The 28,000-nt window shown below is 33.8% G+C and overlaps 2 protein-coding genes across 12 annotated transcripts in view; one reads left to right on the top strand and one right to left on the bottom strand.

Annotated features, from left to right (window-relative positions):
* LOC120781698 (glucose-6-phosphate 1-epimerase) overlaps nt 1-28,000 on the top strand; it is a 223,682-nt gene that overhangs the window by 74,563 nt on the left and 121,119 nt on the right. The window lies entirely within an intron of this gene.
* Nucleotides 9,487-12,997, bottom strand: LOC120781700. Its single transcript, XM_040113925.1, has 7 exons — nt 12,609-12,997; nt 10,528-10,594; nt 10,372-10,461; nt 10,201-10,301; nt 9,920-10,132; nt 9,699-9,855; nt 9,487-9,624 (listed from the first exon to the last, which is right to left on the bottom strand). Exons 2-7 carry the CDS (start codon nt 10,592-10,594, stop codon nt 9,509-9,511), a joined length of 744 nt encoding a protein of 247 aa, XP_039969859.1. The 5' UTR covers nt 12,609-12,997; the 3' UTR covers nt 9,487-9,508.

Genomic DNA, 28,000 nt, shown 5'->3' with positions numbered 1-28,000 from the left:
AGCTAAAATGAGTTTTTACAACTGGCATCAGCACCATTACTGTTCTATCGCATGTACAGTGGTGTGAACAAAATAGGAACAACCATAAGGTGTTGTGAAGTTTTAAAATGTGCTGTTTTCTTATTAAATAAAATTGTTTTTAGATACAAGTATAACTCATATAATTTTTCCTACCAGTGATTAGAATTCCGCAACATGCAAAGGAAAATAAAAACAAATATTAATGCGAAACTTTAAAACTTGCAAATTATGTTTACCTCTTTTTGTTCTCACAACTGTACAATTCCGATATGAAGTAAACTTCCGCTCTTTAATTTGTGTACAATGTCAGTATTGGCGCAACCATTCTGCCACAGTATATACAGTAGATAACCTTTTCGTGGTAGCTTTCTGAGGGGTGAATAGCGGCCATCTTGGATTTTCAGAGGTAGCAACGCAGTGCTGTATATATTGAGGCAGTAAATACTTAGCAAATTTATTCTATTAAATAACAAAAACTATAAATATTGTTGCTTAATATAAAAGGAAATTATTTATTAATGACATATATTTACTAATACTTGATTTAAACGCCATAGTGTGTCATGTTTCGCCCATAAAAATATCATTTACTGATAGTCAGATATTTTTATGTAGTGAGTTCTTATTAATAAAAAGCAGCCCTGTTCTTAGATTTCTCGGTGGTGAGTTTTCTTCTGAATGTATTTGTTTTCAATTGACAGACAGAAAATATAAAACGGTTTGTATTCGTAAGTTTTTGAAATATTATTACCAATAATTTTAATTTGGGAAGAAGATATTTAGGCATTTGAAGCCGAATTTTTAATACATCGTTCTAATTCTCATCCGTATACTATTTTTGATAATTTATTTTTGAATATTTAAGTTTTGCATTTTTCACACCACCCCAGAGGTTTGCAATAAAGCGCGTTACAGACTTTTTTTAGGTGTTCGGTTCTCCGGTAGGCCTATTTTCACCTTTTCAACTTAAAATAAACATAATTAATAATTTACATAAAAATTTAAATAAAAATATTGCACAAAATAATTTAATAATTAATAAAGATTTCTAAGCTCTCACAATAGATGCATCCAAAATCCTACAACTCTATTAAATATATTAAAATACATAAGCTAACTTTTAGAATGGGGAGGTAGTTACCTATGTGAAATGCTCAAAAATTTGATGTGCCGAAAATGAGGGCTGGCTGCCTGCCCATTAAAAATTCTTAAAGAAAAATATGTTCTAATTCTTATAAAAAGTATTTTAATACGTCGGGTTGTGAATTTTCGCAGCAATAAAAAGGCTCTACAATTTTTAATATAAACTTTATTATTAACATTAATATGTATTCTTATTAAAACTTCGACATACATATCTTTCATTTCAAACTCAATTTCCAATTGATGTTTTCCTATAACGGCTAACGAGTTGTCAATTTGTATATGTCAAACGACAAATTACCACCCAGGATTGTATCCTACTGCATGCAAAAATTTGGAAATACTTGAAGCGTGTTTAAAAATTGCACAAAAAAAACTGATTTAACATTAAACAACAACTAATATTCCAATAAAATTGAACAGATATGCAAAGTAATTCAATATAATCACTTAAATAACGTGAACACTTGCATTATTTAATATATTTTAAAGTCTCGGTCATCAAAATTTAAAATTTATATGTAGTTTAAATGCTAACACAACACCCTGATTACCATTAAAGTAGCAAAAAAAGTGTAACACAACACCCTAAGATTTTCTAGAGGTGAGTATATGTATGTAAACAAAGAAAAGGTTTATTAAGTTATGGAGGAATGTAATTGATTTTTTTCGCAACATTTTATGCCCTTCCCTCCGTAAACTGATATTGCCCTCATCTAGCCTTCGTGCGCACTTTGCTAATTTTGCGGGCTAAAAATGTGCCCATCCCTGATCTAACACAATTGATAGCAACCAGTGTGAAACAAGTAAGAATGAAGAACCTGATATACTCACAGATACAGAAGACCAAAGTTTTGCCTATGAAAAAGTTTTTTGAATAATAGCTTTGACGGTGAAACTATCATTGAAATACCAACGAAAAATATAAGTGCAATGCCTACTCACAAGCAGGAGCGACAACCCACAACAAAATTAATACTTCAGAAGTACTGCAAATGTAAAAAAAAAATATGTGCTAACTTAGGTAAGAGTCTACAAATACGGATTAATATTGGCTGCAAGGAGCTGCATTAACTAGTAATGTTGTTTTATATAGTACACCTCTTTGTTGTTTTTAATTTTTCTTTTTCTGCATTTAATAAACTATATTTACCTTATTTTAACACATTTTATTTAAATTAAGAGTTAATAAAATTTGTGAATAAAATTAAGTATATTTAGTTTAAAGAAAGAATTATATGGTTTATTGAATGAAACTATTGTTTTTAAAAGTACAATGAAAATGATTTATTTTTAAATTAATAAAGCATGTTTTTAAATTTATAATGAATTCCCTATAAAAGCTCTAACAACACATCTAGCTTCATTGATATAGGAGGAGTTAGATTCAGTTTCATCAAACTGTATTGCTTCAAAAACTTCATCCTGGGAAGATTCATTTGTTATAAAATCGGTAATTTACACAAATGTTGTGTAATGCACAGCAAAAGTTAATAATTTGTAAAGCTTTTTTAGGAGAGTAATGCAATTGTCTAGCTTCCAGTACACATCTCCATCAATTTTTGAAAACACCATTTTTTCTCTACAACATTACGTACGCGTGCATGTACATCGTTAAATTTGCGTCCTGAAGATCCTTCTGTAGGCGATCGGTGGGGTTTTAGCAGCCAAGGCTCTAGTGGATAGCCAGCGTCACCTATGAAAAAAAATGTATATATTTAAAGATTAAAATATTTAATTAAAAATGTACCTGACAACCAAACGTTTTTTGTACCCCCATATACTCCTGCTCCATTAAAGTTCTTAAATGACTCGTATTCCAAAGGAATGAATCATGGCAGGCTCCAGGGTGTGTATCATCAACATACTATACATATCTTATTTTCAATTTAAATCATATACCTTCAAATAAACTTTTATTAAGAAACATATACACACAAGAAAATTCCTTTAAGTTACCAGCAAAACATTTATACTTAATAATACTTTCCTGTTGTAGTGTAAGGGGTTATTACTTTTGGGAGCTATAATTTTAACGTGCGCGAGTTAATTTATTTACTCGTTAGGAATAAAATAAATATATAATTTTAAGTCAGCCAATGAGATTGGTTCTGACTGATCCTTTATTTCTATAATATTTCACCGTATACACATGCACTTCAATATTGAATATAATTATTACACTTAAACTGTACAAGTGTTACAAGTGGTAACTTGTTACCCGGCAGTCGATGATGATAAAGTGACCTCGAGGCTATTGTTCCAGCTGCTTATATAGGCTATGGTTATCGCTGCTCATACTATTGAGATGCTGGTTGTTTACCAGTCAATAACTATTTGGGTTGTTATTGTTTGTTGTACTGATAGTGCCCTTCTATTGTTCAAAGATAAAGTTGTTTTGATGATTTTTCTTTAATGTTTACTGAAACATAAGGTTGTGGTTAAAGGTTAAAGTATTAACTCTCCCCTCTCTTGTGAAAAATAGATCTCCTGATCTATACTTGAGTCTTGAGTAGATGAGTCATTCCTACACGTTCTATGGTAGCGTTGTAGTTTCTCAGATATACAGTTTTTTGATAAATTATATATAGTTTGAATATTACAAATATACTTAATTCTAGGACTACAAGTACTCCTATCGTTATGAACATATTCTTGATTGGGTGTTCCTCAAATGGTATTAAAAATTTATTTAATTTTTTAATGTTGTCAAATTGATATTCGTTTTCTGATTCCAATATTTCAAGAATGTGAACTCTTTCGTTTCCATTAGCTATAATATAATCTTTAATTTCTTGTTCCTGGTTGTGGAAAACTTCTGAGTCAATAATAATTGTTCCATTAAATTGAATTGGATTCAATCCTTCAATTGATTTTTCGTTTAAAATATGTTTTCCTTGTAGTACGACATTACCATGTCCTAAATCAATAATAGGTGCGTTATTTTCTTGGATAACATTACGAGTACAATGGGCTTCGCAACCTTCGATCATTGGTATTGTACAATTGTCATTAGGTTCTTGTTTACAAATATATTTACTTAAATTATTTTTACATTTAGATGTTAATATTATTTTATCTTCACATTTACTTACGATTTTATTCATATCCAAAATGACTTGACGATAGGATAATGGAGTAACTTTGTATGTTGTGCATTTCTTTTCAATGACTGGATATTTATAAATTACAATGAAAGTGAAATCTACCTACATGCGTGTCTGCATATTCTAGTATGTCAATAACCGGTATACTAGTTTGTTCCTTTTCTAATATCCTTTCAATCTCGTCCGTATTTATTGCTGCTGAATAAAAATTTCCGTTCTTCGCGAAATTAATTGCCGTAGGTAAGTCAAATAACTCCTGTGTAATTCTTGCAATATAACTTTTTGTTTAATCGTCCCAATATTAAATGTTTTCATCATTATTTCAAAGTTGGAATTAATTTGTCTTTGTTTGTTATTATTTTCAATTATGTCGTTGAGTATTGTTTTAATTTCAATCAGGTCGTCGTGGTCTGGAACTCCTGTGATAAATTTCAAAATCGATCCTAAGAAATCAAGAGATCGTCTTGAGCGTCTGGCTCGTCCATTATTCAGTAGTTGTTTTCTGAGGATTTTTATTCTGTTGAACAATGCTGTTTCTGTTGCGTCTTCACTAGGCATCTCTCCTTTATATTCAACGATCTTGTAGTATGGTTTAAGTATTTTGCTTAAGTTCGTCATATGGAATAGGTACTCATGTTCTTGATACAAAAATGATGAGTCAGTCTCGGTTAGCACGTGCTTGCGATCTTGTAAGTCGGTTATTTCCTGAGCTAAGGATGTTGCTATCATTCATCATTGTTTCTGAGGTTGTCCTTGTGTACGATCTTCCCCTCCGTTGTTAAAATTGTGTCCTAACGATTCTCTTGTACTGTTTTCTTCAAATAGCGAGGATTTGTTTTATTTCGTCGGTTTTGTTTCACATAAACTGTTTGTCCTGTTTTATATTCCTTTTGTGTTCGTTTTTTATTGTGGTATGATAGCCTATACTCCTGCTTATTTTCGACCAGTTCTTTTATTCCTTCAGTCTTGCTCCTTTCAAAAAATAATTCGATAGGTTTCCTTTTTGTGACGGAATGTTTTGTCCTATTGTATTCTTTGATTGCGTTGAATAGTTCTTCAGTCGCGGTTGATTTATTTTGTTTAATGCGAATTCTAGTAATTTCCAGAATGGTTGAATGCAGCCGTTCAACTTGAGCGTTCGATGTTGAATGGTTTGCTGCGGTCAATGAATGTTCAATATATAGCCGTTGGATTAGAGCTTTTGCTGCTATGCTATTAAATATAGTCTCGTTATCTGTCATTATTTATTACAAAATGGGAATATTGTATGAGTACTTCCTCTAATATTTTGTACAATTCTCTTTCATCGTTTAATTTTCTCATATATGCGTATTTTGAGTATCTATCTATGCATGAGAGATACACCCAGTTAGAACAGTGACGGTCATGTTACCTAGTGACATGCCGGTAACGCGTGCAGGTTTAATTGTCACACTTTCCTATCACGTTCTTAAGGGCGAATCAAAAAACCTCCCAAAACTTTTGTATACATGTGATTTTTTATCACCTTCTTGAGCACACATTTTCTGCTACAATAAAACTATATCCTCACTACTCACACTTTAGTTAAATTTAAGGCAAACGGGGAAAACTGGTTCCAGGAAAGCGCGACGCTGCCTGCTATACTAGCCTAGTGGTTAAACGCACGGCTTGGTATTCCGTGAGACTCGAGTTCGAATCTCAAAATAAAAGATTTTTTTTTTTTTTTAATTTTTAATTTTTTTTCAAATCATTTTTAACAAAAATTACATTAAAGTTTTAATTAAAATAAATATTTCATTATTAATTCAATTCCTGCTTTGCAATGCTTTCTTAAAATCTAGTATGTATTAAAATAATTATTTTTAATATATCAGAAATGCATGTAACTTTTTATTAAATATTTAAAGGGTTCACTCCTCAGTTTTCCTCTTCCTATAAATTCTTTGTTTGTGCCTATGGTGGCTCATTTCAATGGCTTTTCGAACTTGTTTTTCGAACATTGCCAATCCATACGTTATGAATGAATCTATAAAAAACATAATGAAAATTACAAATTAAAACAAATAATTATAAGTAAAATTAAATAAAAACAGAATTTACCGTATAAAAATGTTGGAAACCAGCAGGAATTTGGAGAGAGGTTGCTTCCCACCCCTACCGTCCCAGTTACATAAATAAAGAAGTTCATCAGTGTACAGACTTCGCAACACATCATGTACACTATCTGAAGTACCTTTTATCCTCAAAACGAATTGTTTCTGTAAATAAAAATAGTATGTAAAAACTGAATTGTTTATTGAAAAAAGTTTATATATTACTTACCGTTGTAGCAGCAAATTCGTCACATTTCAATTTTTCGTCCATTTCCAAAGCTGCAGCAAGCGTATTTAATGGTAGGGTGGAAGCAATTTCGGTTTGAACGTTGTCGACATCTTCACCAGTCATTCGCCATACCGATTGATGAATTTTGCGGATGAGGACCTTGCATTCATGAACCGTTTTTTGCTGCGCCATTTCTTCACTTTTATGAATAATCTGAAAAAGAAACAAAGAGACATGTAGAGAAAAATAATAATGTATGCATATAAAAACTGTTCACTTACATTTTCTTTTAAATGCTTATCGATTTTAGTTTCCAAATCGCATACCCTCGTCGTCAAATCGTCAAGCTGTTTGGAAATAGTGGTTAAAATGTCAATAACCTTTGGAAAAAGGTTGGAAACATAATAAATTAAACAAATTTAAAGAAATAAATTATATGGATGTTAGATTACCGTTTTCCTTCCACAGGTCGTTTTGAAATGCTGACCTCTGTATTGCCAGCAACCAGACGTGTTAAACTTTTTATGCTTTAAATGTAATTGGTCTATAATAACAAAAACGTAACAATATATTGAAACGAAATTTTGTAAGTTTACATTTATTTACATACCTTTTGTTGGGAGTTGAAGACGTTGTTGGACAATCCTCTAAGTCAATTTCGTCAAATATATTTTCCATCTAATTGAGAAATAAAAATTGGCAGTATCAAAGTTCTTTTCCAAAAATTTAAGAAAATGTAATAAAATGAGCCGAGAAAAATATATGTAAATACTTAAAAATCCTAATTTGAAAATTTATGAAATAAATGATGTAGAATGGGTATAAGGAGAAACTTTCCCTCATGTGGAATAGAGAAATATTTGTAAACTATATCGTCTTTTTTGATTTTAAATACCTTTTTATCTAATTCCTTCGCTACTAAAATACCTAAACCCGATGACGATTCTAAAGGTTCTTCAAAATAATTTTCAACATCTAAAAAACAATGTGCAGATACCATAACGCAACCAGATTCGTCTGACATAGTTATTACTTTTATGGGCCCTAATTTTTCACTAAAACAATAAGAATCTTTTTCCTTTTAAATTCTATATTAAATAAATTAATTTTTAAAGTTTTGTTGGGTTCAATGTTTGTATTAGTTCTTTCATCAAGTCTTAAATGCAATTGCTGAAGGATTTTATTCGGTTTATTTATAAGTTTTTTAAATATTGCATATGGTTTTCAAACTTATAGGCTGAAAACTGATCTAGAGGACCGAATTGCTTAGTGCAGTCAGTTAAATGCAGTAAACCATGCACGTTATAACTAACTAAATGGTCTCCGTATATATTCCCAAACAAATCAACGAATTCTTGTAATATTTGTTGGGCAACGTTAGCTTCAGTACTATATGATTTTTCACATGATAACAGCCTTATCCTGCGTGCAATAATAAAAAATGGTAGTAATGGTCACTACTAATACAATCTTTTAGGACAAATATGCCTATATACAATAAAAACTGCCTAAACTCTGTCGCTTTCCAATTGCTGATTTCATCTAAACTTCACCACATATCCTGCCAAACTCAGAAGGAACTAAACTAGAGAGAAAAGTTATTTTTTCGTTAATTTTGCTTACATTTATATTCCCTTTTTTAATTAGTAATTGAAGCAAATTTTTACATACACCAAGATCTACAAGATGCATCGGGTCTAATGGAAATTGGGAGACCATATTGAAATTAGCTAATTCTAAAATGCTTTCTCTAAATTTAAATGGATTAATATGATGTGATTTATCAATTCTATTTTTAAAAGACAAGTCAGTTCTTAAGTGATTAACTCGTTTTGAAAAACAAACTCTTCTCTCTTTGTATTCTCCGATTTGATCGCATTTCGAACAGCTGTTTTTTCCAGTGTGCGATTGCACACCTGTGACAAAAGCTCGAGCGGGAGAATCACAGCAAAATAAACGAATGTTAAATTTCTTTTTAACGGTAGAAGAACCTACCTGAAGACCGTTTTCTTTTAAATAAGCTACTTCTTCACAAAAGTCTTTTGTGACGGAATGTTTTGTCCTATTGTATTCTTTGATTGCGTTGAATAGTTCTTCAGTCGCGGTTGATTTATTTTGTTTAATGCGAATTCTAGTAATTTCCAGAATGGTTGAATGCAGCCGTTCAACTTGAGCGTTCGATGTTGAATGGTTTGCTGCGGTCAATGAATGTTCAATATATAGCCGTTGGATTAGAGCTTTTGCTGCTATGCTATTAAATATAGTCTCGTTATCTGTCATTAGTTTATTACAAAATGGGAATATTGTATGAGTACTTCCTCTAATATTTTGTACAATTCTCTTTCATCGTTTAATTTTCTCATATATGCGTATTTTGAGTATCTATCTATGCATGAGAGATACACCCAGTTAGAACAGTGACGGTCATGTTACCTAGTGACATGCCGGTAACGCGTGCAGGTTTAATTGTCACACTTTCCTATCACGTTCTTAAGGGCGAATCAAAAACCTCCCAAAACTTTTGTATACATGTGATTTTTTATCACCTTCTTGAGCACACATTTTCTGCTACAATAAAACTATATCCTCACTACTCACACTTTAGTTAAATTTAAGGCAAACGGGGAAAACTGGTTCCAGGAAAGCGCGACGCTGCCTGCTATACTAGCCTAGTGGTTAAACGCACGGCTTGGTATTCCGTGAGACTCGAGTTCGAATCTCAAAATAAAAGATTTTTTTTTTTTTTTTTAATTTTTAATTTTTTTTCAAATCATTTTTAACAAAAATTACATTAAAGTTTAAATTAAAATAAATATTTCATTATTAATTCAATTCCTGCTTTGCAATGCTTTCTTAAAATCTAGTATGTATTAAAATAATTATTTTTAATATATCAGAAATACATGTAACTTTTTATTAAATATTTAAAGGGTTCACTCCTCAGTTTTCCTCTTCCTATAAATTCTTTGTTTGTGCCTATGGTGGCTCATTTCAATGGCTTTTCGAACTTGTTTTTCGAACATTGCCAATCCATACGTTATGAATGAATCTATAAAAAACATAATGAAAATTACAAATTAAAACAAATAATTGTAAGTAAAATTAAATAAAAACAGAATTTACCGTATAAAATGTTGGAAACCAGCAGGAATTTGGAGAGAGGTTGCTTCCCACCCCTACCGTCCCAGTTACATAAATAAAGTAGTTCATCAGTGTACAGACTTCGCAACACATCATGTACACTATCTGAAGTACCTTTTATCCTCAAAACGAATTGTTTCTGTAAATAAAAATAGTATGTAAAAACTGAATTGTTTATTGAAAAAAGTTTATATATTACTTACCGTTGTAGCAGCAAATTCGTCGCATTTCAATTTTTCGTCCATTTCCAAAGCTGCAGCAAGCGTATTTAATGGTAGGGTGGAAGCAATTTCTGTTTGAACGTTGTCGACATCTTCACCAGTCATTCGGCATACCGATTGATGAATTTTGCGGATGAGGACCTTGCATTCACGAACCGTTTTTTGCTGCGCCATTTCTTCACTTTTATGAATAATCTGAAAAAGAAACAAAGAGACATGTAGAGAAAAATAATAATGTATGCATATAAAAACTGTTCACATACATTTTCTTTTAAATGCTTATCGATTTTAGTTTCCAAATCGCATACCCTCGTCGTCAAATCGTCAAGCTGTTTGGAAATAGTGGTTAAAATGTCAATAACCTCTGGAAAAAGGTTGGAAACATAATAAATTAAACAAATTTAAAGAAATAAATTATATGGATGTTAGATTACCGTTTCCTTCCACAGGTCGTTTTGAAATGCTGACCTCTGTATTGTAGCAACCAGACGTGTTAAACTTTTTACGCTTTAAATGTAATTGGTCTACAATAACAAAAACATAACAATATATTGAAACGAAATTTTGTAAGTTTACATTTATTTACATACCTTTTGCGGGAGTTGAAGACGTTGTTGGACAATCCTCTAAGTCAATTTCGTCAAATATATTTTCCATCTAATTGAGAAATAAAAATTGGCAGTATCAAAGTTCTTTTCCAAAAATTTAAGAAAATGTAATAAAATGAGCCGAGAAAAATATATGTAAATACTTAAAAATCCTAATTTGAAAATTTATGAAATAAATGATGTAGAATGGGTATAAGGAGAAACTTTCCCTCATGTGGAATAGAGAAATATTTGTAAACTATATCGTCTTTTTTGATTTTAAACACCTTTTTATCTAATTCCTTCGCTACTAAAATACCTAAACCCGATGACGATTCTAAAGGTTCTTCAAAATAATTTTCAACATCTAAAAAACAATGTGCAGATACCATAACGCAACCAGATTCGTCTGACATAGTTATTACTTTTATGGGCCCTAATTTTTCACTAAAACAATAAGAATCTTTTTCCTTTTTAAAATCTATATTAAATAAATTAATTTTTAAAGTTTTGTTGGGTTCAATGTTTGTATTAGTTCTTTCATCAAGTCTTAAATGCAATTGCTGAAGGATTTTATTCGGTTTATTTATAAGTTTTTTTAAATATTGCATATGGTTTTCAAACTTATAGGCTGAAAACTGATCTAGAGGACCGAATTGCTTAGTGCAGTCAGTTAAATGCAGTAAACCATGCACGTTATAACTAACTAAATGGTCTCCGTATATATTCCCAAACAAATCAACGAATTCTTGTAATATTTGTTGGGCAACGTTAGCTTCAGTACTATATGATTTTTCACATGATAACAGCCTTATTCCTGCGTGCAATAATAAAAATGGTAGTAATGGTCACTACTAATACAATCTTTTAGGACAAATATGCCTATATACAATAAAAACTGCCTAAACTCTGTCGCTTTCCAATTGCTGATTTCATCTAAACTTCTACATATCCTGCCAAACTCAGAAGGAACTAAACTAGAGAGAAAAGTTATTTTTTCGTTAATTTTGCTTACAGTTATATTCCCTTTTTTAATTAGTAATTGAAGCAACTTTTTACATACACCAAGATCTACAAGATGCATCGGGTCTAATGGAAATTGGGAGACCATATTGAAATTAGCTAATTCTAAAATGCTTTCTCTAAATTTAAATGGATTAATATGATGTGATTTATCAATTCTATTTTTAAAAGACAAGTCAGTTCTTAATTGATTAACTCGTTTTGAAAAACAAACTCTTCTCTCTTTGTATTCTCCGATTTGATCGCATTTCGAACAGCTGTTTTTTCCAGTGTGCGATTGCACACCTGTGACAAAAGCTCGAGCGGGAGAATCACAGCAAAATAAACGAATGTTAAATTTCTTTTTAACGGTAGAAGAACCTACCTGAAGACCGTTTTCTTTTAAATAAGCTACTTCTTCACAAAAGTCTTTTAAGAAATCGTTAATATTCCAGGGTTTTTCTGTTCCAGAAAAACATGCTACTGTAAATGGCAATTCGTTTGGCAAATCAACGATGGACGCTAAAATTGGCCATAATACTTTATTCGAATTTTTGAATAATCTAAGACCATCTATTCCTATATCAAGTACAACGCTATCTTTTATTTCAAGGTGAGGAAATGAATTTTTCTCAAAATAATTTTGAATTCCTCTATATAAAAACGCGCCACTTGGAATGGTTTCAATATTAACCTTTTTTCTACTTGTACCTAATAGACTTTTTGCTGTTAAGGGCAAATCCACTAAACCTATTTTTCGCAAGGTTTGAAGCAAATCAGTCACTGTATTGTGGGACACTCTATTGCGTAAAGCCCAAGCTTTTATTTCTTTGCATTTATCATTTTTCACTACAATATTCACATTGTCACTATCACTATCAATGGTATCTTGGCTATCATAATCATTCAAAGATATATCTACGGAGCTCAATTCTTCCACATTTGAATCACTATCAGAATTCACATTAATATTACATATTTTGGCAAATTTGGAGGCACTGACATTAAAAGCCTTTTTTTCTCGGCTCATGTAAGCACTAAATGTATTTTTTTTCATATTAAAATGTACTCCGTTTACTCACCTTTTCAAATTATATATGTACCACTTTTATAATCACGTTTTTAATCACTTTTTTCATCAAATATAACCCAATTTAATTTGAATACAAATTTTTCACAATTTAACACGCGTGCCGAATTTCTTTTTCTTTGAATTCGAATTTTCGCAACGAATAAACGAATGTAAACAATCATGTTATCATGTTGTATACTTTTACATGCATCGTTTTCCATAAACAGTGGCAAGTCCAAAATCAGTTTGTCTTCTTTTGTTTTGTTTTTATAGAAAAGATGTTGTGTGAAGAGCTTGTAATATAAAACAATCAAAAGGCACAGCGGATAGACTCTTTACGCAATTAAATGATTTGTGAGGGTGTGTTAGTAATAAGTAAAAATTGTGTAAATGTGTGGGAGTTTCAGTCACGCAGGTTTTGCTGGGCATTGTTCCATCGATTTCAAATATGTCGATTTGTATTTGTGTGCCTATACCTTCGGTTATGGGTGATTTTGCAAAAACTTGTTTTGTCGGGTGGCGTTCGTATTTGTTCTCTTCACAAATGCTACAATTTCTAGTTAGTCGGATTACATCATTTTTTATATTTGGCCAATAGCAAGTTTCTAGTATCTCTAATGTATTATTTTTTGCGTTTCTATGTGCTCTTTAATGCGTATGTTTAATTATATTTTCTCTATCCTCTTCACCATTAAAAATGCCGTTAAATAGCATTTCTAGACTAGAATAAGAAATGCTATTTAACGGCATTTTTTAAAGTCCAATAAAAAAAAAACTAAGAACATTTTTTCTATCCATATCCAGAATACAATTTTTTATCAGATATTTATTGATATTTTAAGAATACAAAAAAAAAATAAGAAAATAAAATAAGGGTGCGCCCTTCCTGACACGGTTCCAACACTTTGGGTGATTTGAAAAAAAAATATTTAATCAGTACAAATGCCGCTATCGTCAAATCGCTATCATAAATAAAAAAAAATTGACAAAAAACCTTTTTCTCTATATTAAATGAAGAGTTTATAATATCATGAATTTCATACCAGGGGGTTTACTCTGTAAAACGATGCGAAAGACAATGCGATTCGAAAGCCCAATGCGATGCGATAGGCAATTGATACTCTGTATTGCTTTCGCATCACTAACAATGTTGTTCACCTTTGCTTTATTTCTTTTTAAGTAATAGTTGGCATTACTTCCAAAAATGTCAAAGTATAAACTATTGCTAGAAACATTAGGGACGATATTAAAACAAATATGATAAATGCTCGTAACTCAACTTAATTAAAACGAACTATTTGCAAATTAATAAATCCAATCTTTTATTTCATTGTAATAACGAAAATTAAATTTAAATAATTACGGATTAAATTTGTAGTTTTTAATTCTGTTTCTCGCAGTTATATAGTTATTTAACTTACATTTTCCAGTTTCTCAATTTTTGTTCATCAATTTTTTGTTTATATAGACATTTTTCCTTTTCAAAGGTTAGTCTCCGTTTTTCTAATTTATTTCTTTTTTTCAGTGTTTTAAAAATGTTTTTTATATTAAAATTTATATCGTTTAACACTTTAATCGAGTTATTGTGGAATATAATTTGGTTTTCGACTTGTTTTTCAATCAGAGTCTGCTGCTTTTTGCGCGGTGGGTACGTCACATTTGAACAATGTGCTAGTTCATTTTCTTGTGTATTAAGAGGAGTCTGCTGTTTTTTGTGAGGTGTGCATGCCACTTTGGAACATTGTGGTAGTTCCCTGTTTTGTGTATTTGGTTCGGTAGGGTCTGCATTTACCTCCGACATGCTGCTTGTAGCTGCACCGAATGACAAGGTACCACTCATTCCATTTATTGATTCCTCTATTGATAATAACTCACTCACTTGTTGCTCTAACTGTGATAAGGGTATGAAAAGTGAGGGACCACCTTCAGTTCCCGAAATATTATTTTTGTTTCGTCGCATTTTTGCCTTTAAGTGAATCTTATAGTCTGTCCAAACCTTTAATTGATTGCATTTAATCACATTTATAATTTATCTGTGCAATTATTGGAATTACCTTTTTCCACCCCGCAATGTCGCGCAATGGTGGTCCAACTGCGTTTAAATGGGAAACTAAATTTTTCCATAAATTATTGGAGGTATTTTTGGCGTCTGGTGTTTTTAGGGATCTTTTCGATAAATCGGGATGCGCCTTCATGAAATCCACGAGAATTTCAAATTGCTTTGGTTGAGTTTGTTGTTTTATTTTCGGTGCTTCCCTGTAAATTTGTGCAAAATAGTTCATGTGCACGGCGTTATATATTTTAGTAGCAATTAAAACAACTAATTTATATTTGAAACTTACATTTTCAAGCAATGCGACTTCTTTATACTTGTAGCACAAAAATTACGAATATAACGCATGTTTGACAATTGCTTTAGCAAAGCAGAGTACCGCTAATGCGAAAGGGAAAAACTAAATTCGAAAATTTCAAAATTTACTGCGATTGTCGAATTACAGAGTACCAAAATTGAAGATGCGAACATTTTCATATTCGTATCGCATTACAGAGTAACCCCCCAGGTTTCTAGTGTAGAGTGAAATGCGGTCGTGATATTAGGTTTGATAATTTTCGTTAGTGTATCTGTCAAGTCTTGTGGTGTGACGTAATTAACATAAAATCTCTCGTGGTTTGCAAAAATTGTTGCTCTTTCTAATGTATCTATTTCACATTTTTTTTATCACAATTTGTGTTTTAAATTGGTTCAGTAAAGCGCTGACATCTTTAATTCTGATTGACGAGGATGATTCCTGCGAGTGTATTGAGTCGTTCGTAGTTACGTTTACTTGACGGCTGAGTGCGTCGGCTACTACATTTAAATCTCTTTAACCCTAGAACACACACCCGGGTACAAATATCGGGTGATTTTTTTGAGGTTAGGATTTTCATGCATTAGTATTTGACAGATCACGTGGGATTTCAGACATGGTGTCAAAGAGAAAGATGCTCAGTATGCTTTGACATTTCATCATGAATAGACTTACTAACGAGCAACGCTTGCAAATCATTGAATTTTATTACCAAAATCAGTGTTCGGTTCGAAATGTGTTTCGCGCTTTACGTCCGATTTATTTTTGTTCAGCGATGAGGCTCATTTCTGGTTGAATGGCTACGTAAATAAGCAAAATTGCCGCATTTGGGGTGAAGAGCAACCAGAAGCCGTTCAAGAACTGCCCATGCATCCCGAAAAATGCACTGTTTGGTGTGGTTTGTACGCTGGTGGAATCATTGGACCGTATTTTTTTCAAAGATGCTGTTGGACGCAACGTTACGGTGAATGGCGATCGCTATCGTTCGATGCTAACAAACTTTTGTTGCCAAAAATGGAAGAACTGAACTTGGTTGACATGTGGTTTCAACAAGATGGCGCTACATGCCACACAGCTCGCGATTCTATGGCCATTTTGAGGGAAAACTTCGGAGAACAATTCATCTCAAGAAATGGACCCGTAAGTTGGCCACCAAGATCATGCGATTTAACGCCTTTAGACTATGTTTTGTGGGGCTACGTCAAGTCTAAAGTCTACAGAAATAAGCCAGCAACTATTCCAGCTTTGGAAGACAACATTTCCGAAGAAATTCGGGCTATTCCGGCCGAAATGCTCGAAAAAGTTGCCCAAAATTGGACTTTCCGAATGGACCACCTAAGACGCAGCCGCGGTCAACATTTAAATGAAATTATCTTCAAAAAGTAAATGTCATGAACCAATCTAACGTTTCAAATAAAGAACCGATGAGATTTTGCAAATTTTATGCGTTTTTTTTTTAAAAAAAGTTATCAAGCTCTTCAAAAATCACCCGATATATACACTTTCAACTTTGAAGTGTTGTAACTTTTGAACCGCTATACCTCTATACCGCTAACCGGATCTAGGAAGATTATTTAGTTTTGAGTTCAAATTCAAAATTTGAACCAGATCGGACCATTGGTTCAGGAGCTACAGCCTTCCAAACACATTATATACGTAAACACACACCCGGGATACGTTTGTACCCCAATAGTAAAAATCCTCATAATAATCAAAAAAAAAACATTTTTTATATTATTTTTTTTTGTTTGAAAAATTAAAAATATTCATTTCACACAATATATTATTGACTTTTATTATAAAAATTATAAAAATGCATCCTATATCCAAGGAAAATAATGGCAAATTGAGCAATTTGTTGATGTGACCGAATGTTCAAGACACATTGGCTTCTTACATTTGGCGCACAGCTTTCTGTTTTTTCTACGGCGTTTTTCCTCTTGTGCGTAACATAAATAGCAAGATCCGGACACAGGTTTTGGCGTGCGCGCTGCGGCAGATGTTGATGCTGCTGTTGACACCATTGATTCCACCGGTCGGTTGAAATATGCTTCAATAGCAATTTTAGTCGAAAAATTTCGCGTAACTTGACGATTTATGGCTCTAGCTTCAATAATGGGCATACACAATGCTTCAGCCAAGTAGGATCTGCTTACGCTTGTTGTTTGTTCTCCAAGGCAACATAGGGTTATTCAAATCGTAGACAATGTAGGCTGCAAGAGTTGTAATGTCCAAAATGTTGAAGAACATCGCTAGTGGCCATCGTTTTGTTTGTCTTTGTGTCGGATATTCCGCAAACATTTAGTCCATTCGATCAACACCACCTTTGGTACGATTATAAAATTCAATTATTTCAGGTTTCCCACTGTCAGCTATTTCAGCATCATTATGCATGGTCGAAAGCAAAATTACTGCTTTATTTTTTTTTTTGGGAACATAAGAGCACATTGTCACATTATTTTTGAAACCAAATGTCGTTGAACCAATTGTCCTGTTTTTGTTCTGCTTCATTTCTTGAGGAATATATGATTTGTTTTTGCGCAAAGTTCCAACGATCGTGAGTTTCCAGGTGAGAAGCAGTTCTGCAACTGGCACGGTCGTAAACAAATTGTCCACTGTAATGTTTCGGCCACTTCCTTGGTATTTGGCAGACAAATCCTTCACCACTCGTTCGCCTTGGTTTGTTTCCCTACCAGTTTCTGCTTGGCCAGTATATATTTGTCCATGCAGTGGATATGCATTTGTGGCATCGCAAATCCACCAAACCTTGACAGCATATTTAGCAGGTTTTGACGGTATGTACTGCGTAAACCGTGTGTGTCCAGTAAGGAAATAATTGTTCATCAATCGTCAAGCATGAGCTGGGCTTGTAATGTGCAGCAAGATTATTGTTCATCATCGTCCACAACTCACTGATCGGTGCTGCTTTATCAGTTAGTAAGCGTGTTGCACGAGTGTTTTTATCGTCAAATCTTAGGAACCGCAATATCGAACAGAAACGGTTGCTCCCATTGTGGCGCGATATAGTTTTTGACGCTCCATAAATCTCGAACATGTTCTCCATTGCTATGGTTCGCACCAGTCATAATAAGTATGCCAAAAAATGCATACAGCTCTGTTATTGACACAGGCGTCCATGACTTAGGAGTTGTGTTTGGATGCGCATTGTTGTAAGCATTATAAGTTTCTTTTGCTAACTTATTTGTGTGGCGCATAATTATATCAGCCATTTCAACGTTCATGAAACATTTGAATGTTTGCTCTATTGACAACATTTCAGTGCATCTAGCTGGTCCAGAACGTTCTCTTATAATATTTTGTCTGAGTACCTGACGACTTACAATTGGTTCTTTCATCCACTCAGTACCATCACGTGCAACAAATTTTTCGGCACTAGCAGGTAATTTATTATTTTTTTCTACTTCTTCTTTTTCATCATCTTCATAGTCCGCATAATCAAGTAATTCTTCTGCGGCACTTTGCGAAACTTCAGCATCGTCATCAGCAATTTCAGTGACATTGATTTGAATTTCTTCTTCATCTTCTGAGTCAAAGTCATAGGGAGCGTCATCGTCACAAATTTCATCAAATAAAGATTGTATATATGATTCTCGCTGTTCCTCAGTTAGCCTGCATAATAAAAAAATTAGTATATGTTTACATTGTTGCTTATTTTACATTTTTTACCTATTATATGCTGCACTTGATAAATATTCGTTTCTTCTTGAAGTCATTTCGTATCCAGTTATTTATAGTTTCAGTTATATTTTCACTTCTTACACTTTTGAGCACCAAAACAATAATGAAAATATCAACAGGCAGCATTTATAACAACACCTCGTGTGAAAACAACCCTTGCAGCTGCATATAAAATACAAAAACCAGTTATACCAGTGTATTTGCTACCTATGTATGTACCCATACCTTGCGCAACCTTTTTGCACATATCTTTTGAACCAGGTAGAATATTTCAATGAAATAAAAACCAAAATGTGTATTCGTTGTTACTCTACAAGTATATTATTATAAATTACATTATTTTGTTTTGCATTTATCAAGACAACAACAAAAACAAAAATCCACTGTTGCATGTCCTGACTTTATTTGCCCATATCGCTGGAACCAGTAGGAATATTCGAATGAAACAAAAGACAAAATGCTTATTATATATTAAAATATACATTAAAAAAAAAAAACAATCATAGAAATTGGTTGAATAAGCATTAAAAAAACCGCAAAATAAGGTCCCGGGTGTGTGTTTACGTGGCATTTTCTGGATGTGTGTTCTAGGGTTAATATATTTAATTTTTGGTCCGTATTCTTCTATAAAATTTTTCCATCGTTTTAATTTTGAATTTGGGTTGTCCTCTGATATTAAAAAAATTAGGGATTGATGATCGGTGTAAATAGTAGTATTACTAGTGAAACCATATAGATAATTCCTAAGTTTCTTGAGTGCCCAAACGATTGCTAACATTTCTTTTTCGTCTGTTGAGTAATTTTGTTCAGTTCGCGTTAATGTACGTGAAATGAATGCTATAGGTTTCTTGCCTTGTGACAATACAGCTCCAATCGCATGATTGCTTGCGTCTGTGGTCAAATTAAATTGTTTTCCAAAATCTGGTTGGAATAATTCTATTTGTTCTTTTAGTTTATTTTATAGTGTTTCAACTGCTTTAAGTGCTTCGTCATCTAATTTTACATGTACTGAGCTACTTTTATTCTTTGAAATATTACCATTCTCTCCTCGTAGGTAGAGTGTTAATGGTTTTGTTTAAATGAGTTAAGCATCCACCCTTTCTACCCGGTAAAACAGGCGCATCCTAATACAACAGCGCAATTCACCACAACTAATAACACCACTCAACACAACTCACCACACTTCTACATTATTCATCCCATTCAACCAAAAGGATGAACAAAAGGGAAAGCGGACACAATTCGTTGACACACAGCGCCGCGTCGACACCTTTCGCCAGCACATACTTACATTTCGGTACACATCTTATCAACAGCACTTCAACTTTCAGTTTGTGACACCCATCCCACGCATTTAAGTTGTAATAAAAACGTTCGACATCGTCTCCACCCATCTCCGCCGCGCTAAAGCTGTACACTTCGATCGCCTCCTATCCTGCGCGCAACGCTCAGCTTTTAATTCTAAAACAGCCGGATGCTGTCTCACTAATGCTCCGGATTATGCGTTCGACCATGATCCGAAGCAACTCGATCGCCAGCACCGGCATCATATTTATTAACTTGTAAAAATACAAACTTAACGCTTTAAATAAAATTGTTAAATACAAACCTAAAATTCAGATATTTTCATTTCAATCAAAGCAGTGGTGTGTGTTCCCTAATAAATTGGGTATATATTTAATTAGGTTTCGTTATGGATGCAAATCCCTTTATAAACTTTCTATAATATGAGGTCATTCCCAAGAAAGATCTTAAGTCTTTCAAATTTGTAGGGGTTTTATACCTATCTATAGCTTATATTTTTCCTGGATCTACTGTAATTCTACCGTTTTTAATTATATGTCCTAAAAATTCTGTCTGTCTTTGAAAAAATTTTGACTTTTCATCCGAGATTTTCATGTTGGCTGCGTGTAAAGTGTGTAGTATGTTGGTGATATCTTTCATATGTTGTTCAGGGTTAGCTGAATATATTAGGACATCATCTATATACACCAGGGTGTGTCATTCTGAGGCAACCTTTTTTTTTCAACTGAAAAACAGGTTAAAAACTTTCGAAAATGTGAAAAAGAAAGTCACTCAAAAGATCAGCTCTTAATATTAATACTAAGAGGTGCCTATTTCAAATTTTCTGTTTTCCATATAAAATTACATGGAAAAAAATCATTTTTTTTTGTGGTGGTTATTGTGCGGAGGTTATTATATGTGCACACGATGGCTGCCAGTAGGGATGGTAAACTCGATTCCGATTCTACTAGAAAATCGAGTTTTCTCGTAAAATAATCGATTTTTCGAATGTCAAGAATCGATTCTTAATCGACTTCGACTACTGAAGATCGATATATATATAAATGATCAGTATGTCGAGCTGAGTCGATTTAGCCATGTCCGTCTGTCTGTCTGTCCGTCCGTCTGTCTGTCTGTATATATACGAACTAGTCCCTCAGTTTTTAAGATATCGTTTTGAAATTTTGCAAACGTCATTTTCTCTTCAAGAAGCTGCTCAGAACCACTATAACATCCAGCTGCCATACAAACTGAACGATCGGAATCAAATGCTTGTATGGAAAACTTTCACATTTGACAAGATATATTCACGAAATTTGGTATATATTATTTCCTAAAGCAACAATGTAATCTCCGAAGAAAATGTTCAGATCGGTTGACTATAGCATATAGCTGCCATACAAACTGAACGATCGGAATCAAGTTCTTGTAAGGACAACTTTCACATTTGACAAGATATATTCACGAAATTTGGTATAGATTATTTTTTAAGGCAACAATGCAATCTCTAAAAAACTTGTTCAGAAGGGATTACTATAGCATATAGCTTCCATACAAACTGAACACATAGTTACTAACAGAAATGCATCTGTGTTTTTTTTGTTTTTATTTTAATTTGATGAAATCCTGATTCCAAATCTAGCGTCGTGAAGTACTGTGCTTCTCCTAAGTTTTGGAGCATCATGGTGATATCCGGAATGGGATATCTATCAGCGATTGTTTGCGCATTTAACTTCTGGAAGTCAATAACCATGCGTCTTTTTGGGTTGCCTTACTCGTCATTCCCTTTTTAGAAACTGTCCATATGGGTGAATTGTACGGGCTTTTGCTTGGCTGTATTATTTCATTACCCAATAATTTTTCTATTTCAGCGTCTACAAATGCTCTATCCGCTTGGGGGTATATAGGATTATTTGTTTCTGTTCTGATTTCTGCCTCTACTGTAGTTACGTAGGGTAATGTTTTACTCTGCTCATTTCTTTTCATTAATTCATTCATTTCTTTTTTATACATTTCTTCTCGTAACATATAATTTATCCTTGTTAATTTATTCTTTTTCACAATTACTAAATTTTTTTCTGTATCTATCATTGCTTTCATTTGCTTTAAACCTTTAATTCCTATCAAGAAATCGAAATCTTGTAAGCTATCGAGTTCTAAAAATTCCATACTGAATCCTATTATATTCACTTTCTTTTTATATTTAATTAATGATTTACCGTGTAAAGTAGCGGCTTGTTTTTTACTTTCTACTTCTATCCTTTTAGCGTGAGGGAATTTTGGATTTACATAATTTTCTTCTGCACCACTATCAATTAAAATATACACTGAGTTACCTTCTTCTGTGGTCCTTACAAGCGTTGGTAACCCATGCCTTAGAATAAAAAATATTCTTCATGTTCATATTCTGTATTTGATTGTTGGTCCTGTGTAATTTGGTTTATCCGTTGATTCTTCGGTAGTATATTAGCATGACTTGTATTATCTCGTTCTCGTTTGTATCCCAATGCTTCTGCTACTTTCTTAAATGGATTTTGATAATTCTGTCGAGGCTGCGGTTTTCGCGGTGGTTGTTGCTGATTCTTGTTGTAACCTTGTCTCGTTAGTCCATTGGTTCAACTAGGGGTTTTTGTTGACAAGAATAATTATTGTGATGTTGATTGCTGAAATTATGATTCTGATGATGGTTGTATCGTGGAATGTACTCGAGGTTCTGATGGCGTGAATCATGTTGCATTGTACGGGCGATACTGTAGGCATCTGCTAATGTTGTGCAGGCTCGTGCATAGATGGCATTCTTAATAGCTACACTTCTCAGTCCAGTGACGAATGTTCTGATTGCTTTAGCTTGGATTTCTTGTGTCAATACTTGGACTATTCGTTCTTCCTTGTGTGTCATCTCAATCTTGGATAGCACTACATTCAATGCTTGGTTCAGATTGTCATACTATTCATGCAGTGGTAGTACTTTTTGTTGTATTTTCATCATATCTTCCTCCAGAACGTATATTGGTCGTTTGTTGGCATAGGAATCGTCTAGCCTATCGATGATGTCTTGGAAGTTTCTCTTTACGTTGTGCATGATCAGGATCTGTGCTGCTTTCCCAGTAATTTTTCCTCTGTTCAATACTAATGCTTGGGCATATATATTATGTCCTTCGAATTGTCATATGTCTTCCATTAATGTGGTTGCTACTTTCCTCCAATTCCTGTATTCGTTGTAATCACCATTAAATTGTGTTATTGATTTAAACATATTCAGATCAACTTCTTCTGGTTTGGTAAGAACATATTTGTTCTGTTCGTTGTGGAATGGTTGCACTTCTTCCTAATTGTAGTTCGGATAACTGTCGTTGCAGATCGGCGAAAGCGTTGGTTAATGCAATTAAATTTGCTTGTTCAGTCATCTTGCTGATTTATTTGTTGATTTGTTTTACTGAAGATCGGTCTGTCCAGCTGTATTCTTGGAGCGATGCTTGATATGGTATTCTTTCTATGAAAGCGTGTTGTTTGCCAAGGATGGTATATTGATCCTTTACTTTCAATTTGTTGTCGTATTAGGATTTTTATGTGAATCCCTTTTGATTGACGTTGTGTGGGATGATGCACTGGTAAACTTCTTGGATGGTTTAAATTAATCATTTTTTTGTTTCCAGGGACTAGGTTCTTCCCTTTCAGGTAGGCTGACTAAAGATATTATTGATGATCCGTTTTTGTTGCTGCCCCACGTTGGGCGCCTGTAAATTTATTTACTCGTTAGGAATACAATAAATATATAATTTTAAGTCAGCCAATGAGATTGGTTCTGACTGATCCTTTATTTGTATAATATTTCACCGTATACACATGTACTTCAATATTGAATATATTAAACTTAAACTGTACAAGTGGTACAAGTGGTAACTTGTTACTCGGCAGTCGATAATGATAAAGTGACCGCAAGGCTATTGTTCCAGTTGCTAATATAGGCTATGCTTATCGCTGCTCATACTATTGAGATGCTGGTTGTTTACTAGTAAATAACTATTTGGGTTGTTATTGTTTGTTGTACTGATAGTGCGCTTCTATTGTTGTAAGATAAAGTTGTATTGATGATTTTTCTTTAATGTTTACTAAAACATAAGTTTGTGGTTAAAGGTTAAAGTATTAACTCGCGCCATCCAGGCAACCAATGATGCCAGGGATATTAATTTTTTGGTAAGAATTTAAATTTATTTCCTGCATATCCTCTTTAGTAGGCCACGTTATTCACTTCTTGCATATATTTGACTCGAATACGTCCAACACTTCAGGAAGGATTTCACTAAGGCTGGATTGTGATAAACCAACATCCATTTGCCTGCCCACACCTTTCTGATACGCTCCATCTCCACAAAATGGCAAACAAGCTGATAGTTGTACAACTGTATCAATTGAAAAACTTTTTTTTCGCCATTGGCAAGCCATTTTGTAATACTTCCAATAAGTATTTAAACGTAGGCTTGTTAATTCTAACTATAACTGTTTAAAACTATAAATTTTTTGAGATATGTTTATATATTTCTTAAATAAAGTAATAAATAAATAAACTTACATTATATTAGGTAAATCAAGACGATTGGTGTTATCTCCCAAAATCCGTCCTTACAGCCACCTGCTAAGCGGGAATTGTTTTCCTCCTCCAATATACGTTGTTGCAAATAGTACAACATCTGTGACAGATTGCCGAAGTTCACAATAGTTTAATCGAAATTCGAACACAAATCTTCGTTCATGCGAAATTCGCGATAGGAATTCTTCGTTCGCGTGAAAATAAAAATACACGGGAAAGAATTATTCACGCGAAGTTCACGAAAAGGCTGATATAACGGGTTATAACTAAAAATCTGCACTAATTTTATTTCAGCGTAAGTCAAAAGATACTATTAACATATTAACAGAAAGGTAAGCTATTCCATGTAGTATAATTGCATTATTTTAAAAATGAAAAAATTATGAACTTCAAAATACGGGCCATTGTCAGCAACCCGTCTTAGTTTAGTCAGGATACTTGCGCAAGCACGTTGTACACGCTAGTATCAACTTTCTTAAGGCACTTCTGGGATGCGATGTGTCAGCTGCTTCAAATTTTGAGCCTTCCAACTATTTTTGTACACCTAAAGCTTTGACTTCTCCAGAAAAAATCCTCGATCGGTCGGCATTGTGTTAAGTTTGTCGGGTTATTTTCTTTCGGCACAAAGTAGATGTTTTTGTTGACCAAGATCTCCAATGTTGCATTTGCATAGTAAATAGAGGATTTGACCGGCCAAAATAAGACTTCATCGTTTTTATAGAGTTTTTGTATTGGAGAAATCAAAATTTTGTCCAAACATTGATTGATGTACGTCTCATGATTTATTGTCAGTCCATTTGGTTTAAAGAATGGCTCAGAAATACTCATAGGAGAAACTGTAATGTAGAGCATAACTTTGGACTCAATTTGTTTTTTAAATTTGTATTTTATCCCGGGAAGCGTTATAGACATATCGTTTGTGTAATAAACATCATTGCCCGGCATTTGCGGCCCGCTGAGTGAAAAATGGCTCTCATCATCCAAAATGGATGATTTTCCACTCAAATTCTTGGACATCCACCGACATTGTGATTTTACTTGACTTATCTGCTCGGTGTACCCTGGACAACGCTGCTTTTTTCTGGCTTTAATGTTAAGTCTATTTAATGTTTTGCTGATATATGGCTGTGAGCAACCGAATTTTCGTGCGGCTTTGCTTTGACTTATGCAATCCTTATTGCTGAACACTGTCTTCAGCTTCCGAATGTTTTGGGGCGTCATAACAGAATCCAATGTGGTTTAACGTGGGTATCTGCCTAAGGAGGCTCAAATCCACGGTGTTTTCTATTACTAGAAACACACAGATCAAAACAATGCGTTGATCAGCGCCCCAAAGCGTAAGTGTGTGCACCCACACTACACTCTGGAAGAACCACGGCATGAGTGACGCCACACACACATACACTTTGGTTCCAATTGGTAGGGTGAAAACCAAAGGAAGCACCCTTTCCACCTTGGTCGGGTTCGAGGCCCATCTAAAACCGTACTCTGGGTCCGGCACCCGGCCGCAGTGCGACTCCACATTGGACTAATGTCCTTCCTGCATTTAGGTTTAAACCACACCCACCACGAATCTCCCCAAAAGGCCAAACCCAATGAGCAGACTGAAGTGAACTTCAGGGGCGGCTGCTCCCCGTGGTACCATGTTTTAGTCTTTGGAGTGACCTGTAGCCCAAGCTTGCGCTTAAGCTACTGCCAGTCGAGCCCCCAAGAATTCCAATTAATTCTTAAGAACCCGACTGTATGATTTTTGTTGTCGCTTGAAACTCTAGTATTTGTTATATAATTGCAAACCCATTTGAAGAATATAACATCATGTCGAGCTATTTTTATAGCACTTTTCCGACTTAGACCATGCTGACATTTAAAACAGACCTGTACTTGTCAGACATAGTGCATTTGGCTTTTAGTCGCCTCTTACGACAGGCCTGCCTTGGGCCTTGGGGCTCGTCATAACAGTCGGCTTGCTTCAAAACCCGGTTGCCTTTCTATTTTTAGAATACTTAATATTGAGTATATTGTTCTTCTGGAGAGGCCTTCCGCCATAAAATGCACACACGTAAACTTTTTTCCAGCGGTTTCAGGTTTTTGATAAAAATGTACAACGCGGTCGCGGAGGTGTTGTTACTTAGAAGATTTTAAACACTAATTGAATTTGTAAGCTGTTACAAATTACACGTCAAAAAGATGATGCAAATAGTTCGCACAAAATATAATTATAAAAATAAAATAAATCTACAAAATTTAATAACGTAAAGATTTTTAAGTCTTCTCGTCTTTTAATTATTAATTAATTACAGTAAATTTAAAATTGTTATCAATTATTTTATTTTTTATTGAAATATAATAACAGTATATGTACATATCGTCGCTCGCATGACCAACTAACGGAACTGACATTTTTTCCGAAATTGAGTTAGGACCACTATGGGACTTCTTTAGGCATGTCGCATCTTGTGTGTAAATTATGTGATTGTATATAGTACCGTTATCTCAGAAAACGCCATAACATTTTCAACGTATCTGCAGATGGACCAAAAAAATTTTTCACTAACTAACGTAACTGCAATTTAATACCTACTGCTATACTTTATAAAGAAATTTTCCAATATTATTGCAAGATATTATTTAATATGCCAACAAAATGCATGCAAAACTACAGTATTCTTATAAAACAAGTAAGGAAAGGCTAAAGTCGGGCGTGGCCTACTATAATATAGACGGACGGACGGAAGGACAGACATGCTTAAATCGAATCAGGTAGTGATTCTGAGCCGATCGGTATACTTTAAGGTGGGTCCAGCTCGCATATTTCGAGGTGTTACAAACATTTGGGGCAACGAGGAGGTCGTCGTCAAAATTACATCGAAAGAGATCGACTTATAACTCTTCAAGTGGAAAGCCATATTGATAGATTTCCACGAGTGGAGTCTCATTATTGCCGTAACAACTCGACTCGAGAGTACCTTAACGGCGATCTGACAATAAAAGAAATAGTTTGTTTACAAAGGAAATTGGAGAGGGCGCTGTTGTCAGCCTTTCGACTTATCGAAAGATATTTCAAACAAAAAATTTATCATTCCATCGGCCCAAAAAAGATCAGTGTGGACTATGTATGAGTTATCATAAAGGAACTGAAGAAGTCAAAAATAATTTAAGCAAACGATTTGAAATACACAGTGAGAAAAAAAACAAATTTCGGCTAATTAGAAATGGATGTAAAGAAGCCGCTAAAATAGATCGACAATTCTGTGCGCAACTTTTGACATGCAGCAAGTCATAAGTCTTCCAATTTCAATGGACAATGCTGTATTTTATAAGAGACGCCTTTCTGTATATAATTTGACATTCTATAATATTGCATCTGGTGATTGTTCTTGCTACGCTTGGCACGAAGGAATTAGCAAACGAGGCGCAGATGAAGTGTCTACTGCTGTTTATCATTTTCTTCAGAAGTATGACAATAATGGCTGCAAAAAA

The sequence above is a fragment of the Bactrocera tryoni genome, unplaced genomic scaffold (genome assembly GCF_016617805.1).
Source record: "Bactrocera tryoni isolate S06 unplaced genomic scaffold, CSIRO_BtryS06_freeze2 scaffold_7, whole genome shotgun sequence".
Taxonomy (NCBI): domain Eukaryota; kingdom Metazoa; phylum Arthropoda; class Insecta; order Diptera; family Tephritidae; genus Bactrocera; species Bactrocera tryoni.
This window is presented reverse-complemented; position numbering and strand designations above follow the sequence as displayed.

Excerpts from the sequence above, each read along its gene's own strand:
- LOC120781700 (XM_040113925.1), bottom strand. The coding sequence starts at position 10,594 with ATGGAAAATATATTTGACGAAATTGACTTAGAGGATTGTCCAACAACG. Across the intron at positions 10,302-10,371 it reads ACGACCTGTGGAAGGAAACG|AGGTTATTGACATTTTAACC; the intron begins GTAATCTAACAT and ends ACCTTTTTCCAG. Across the intron at positions 9,856-9,919 it reads ACGAATTTGCTGCTACAACG|AAACAATTCGTTTTGAGGAT; the intron begins GTAAGTAATATA and ends TTTTATTTACAG.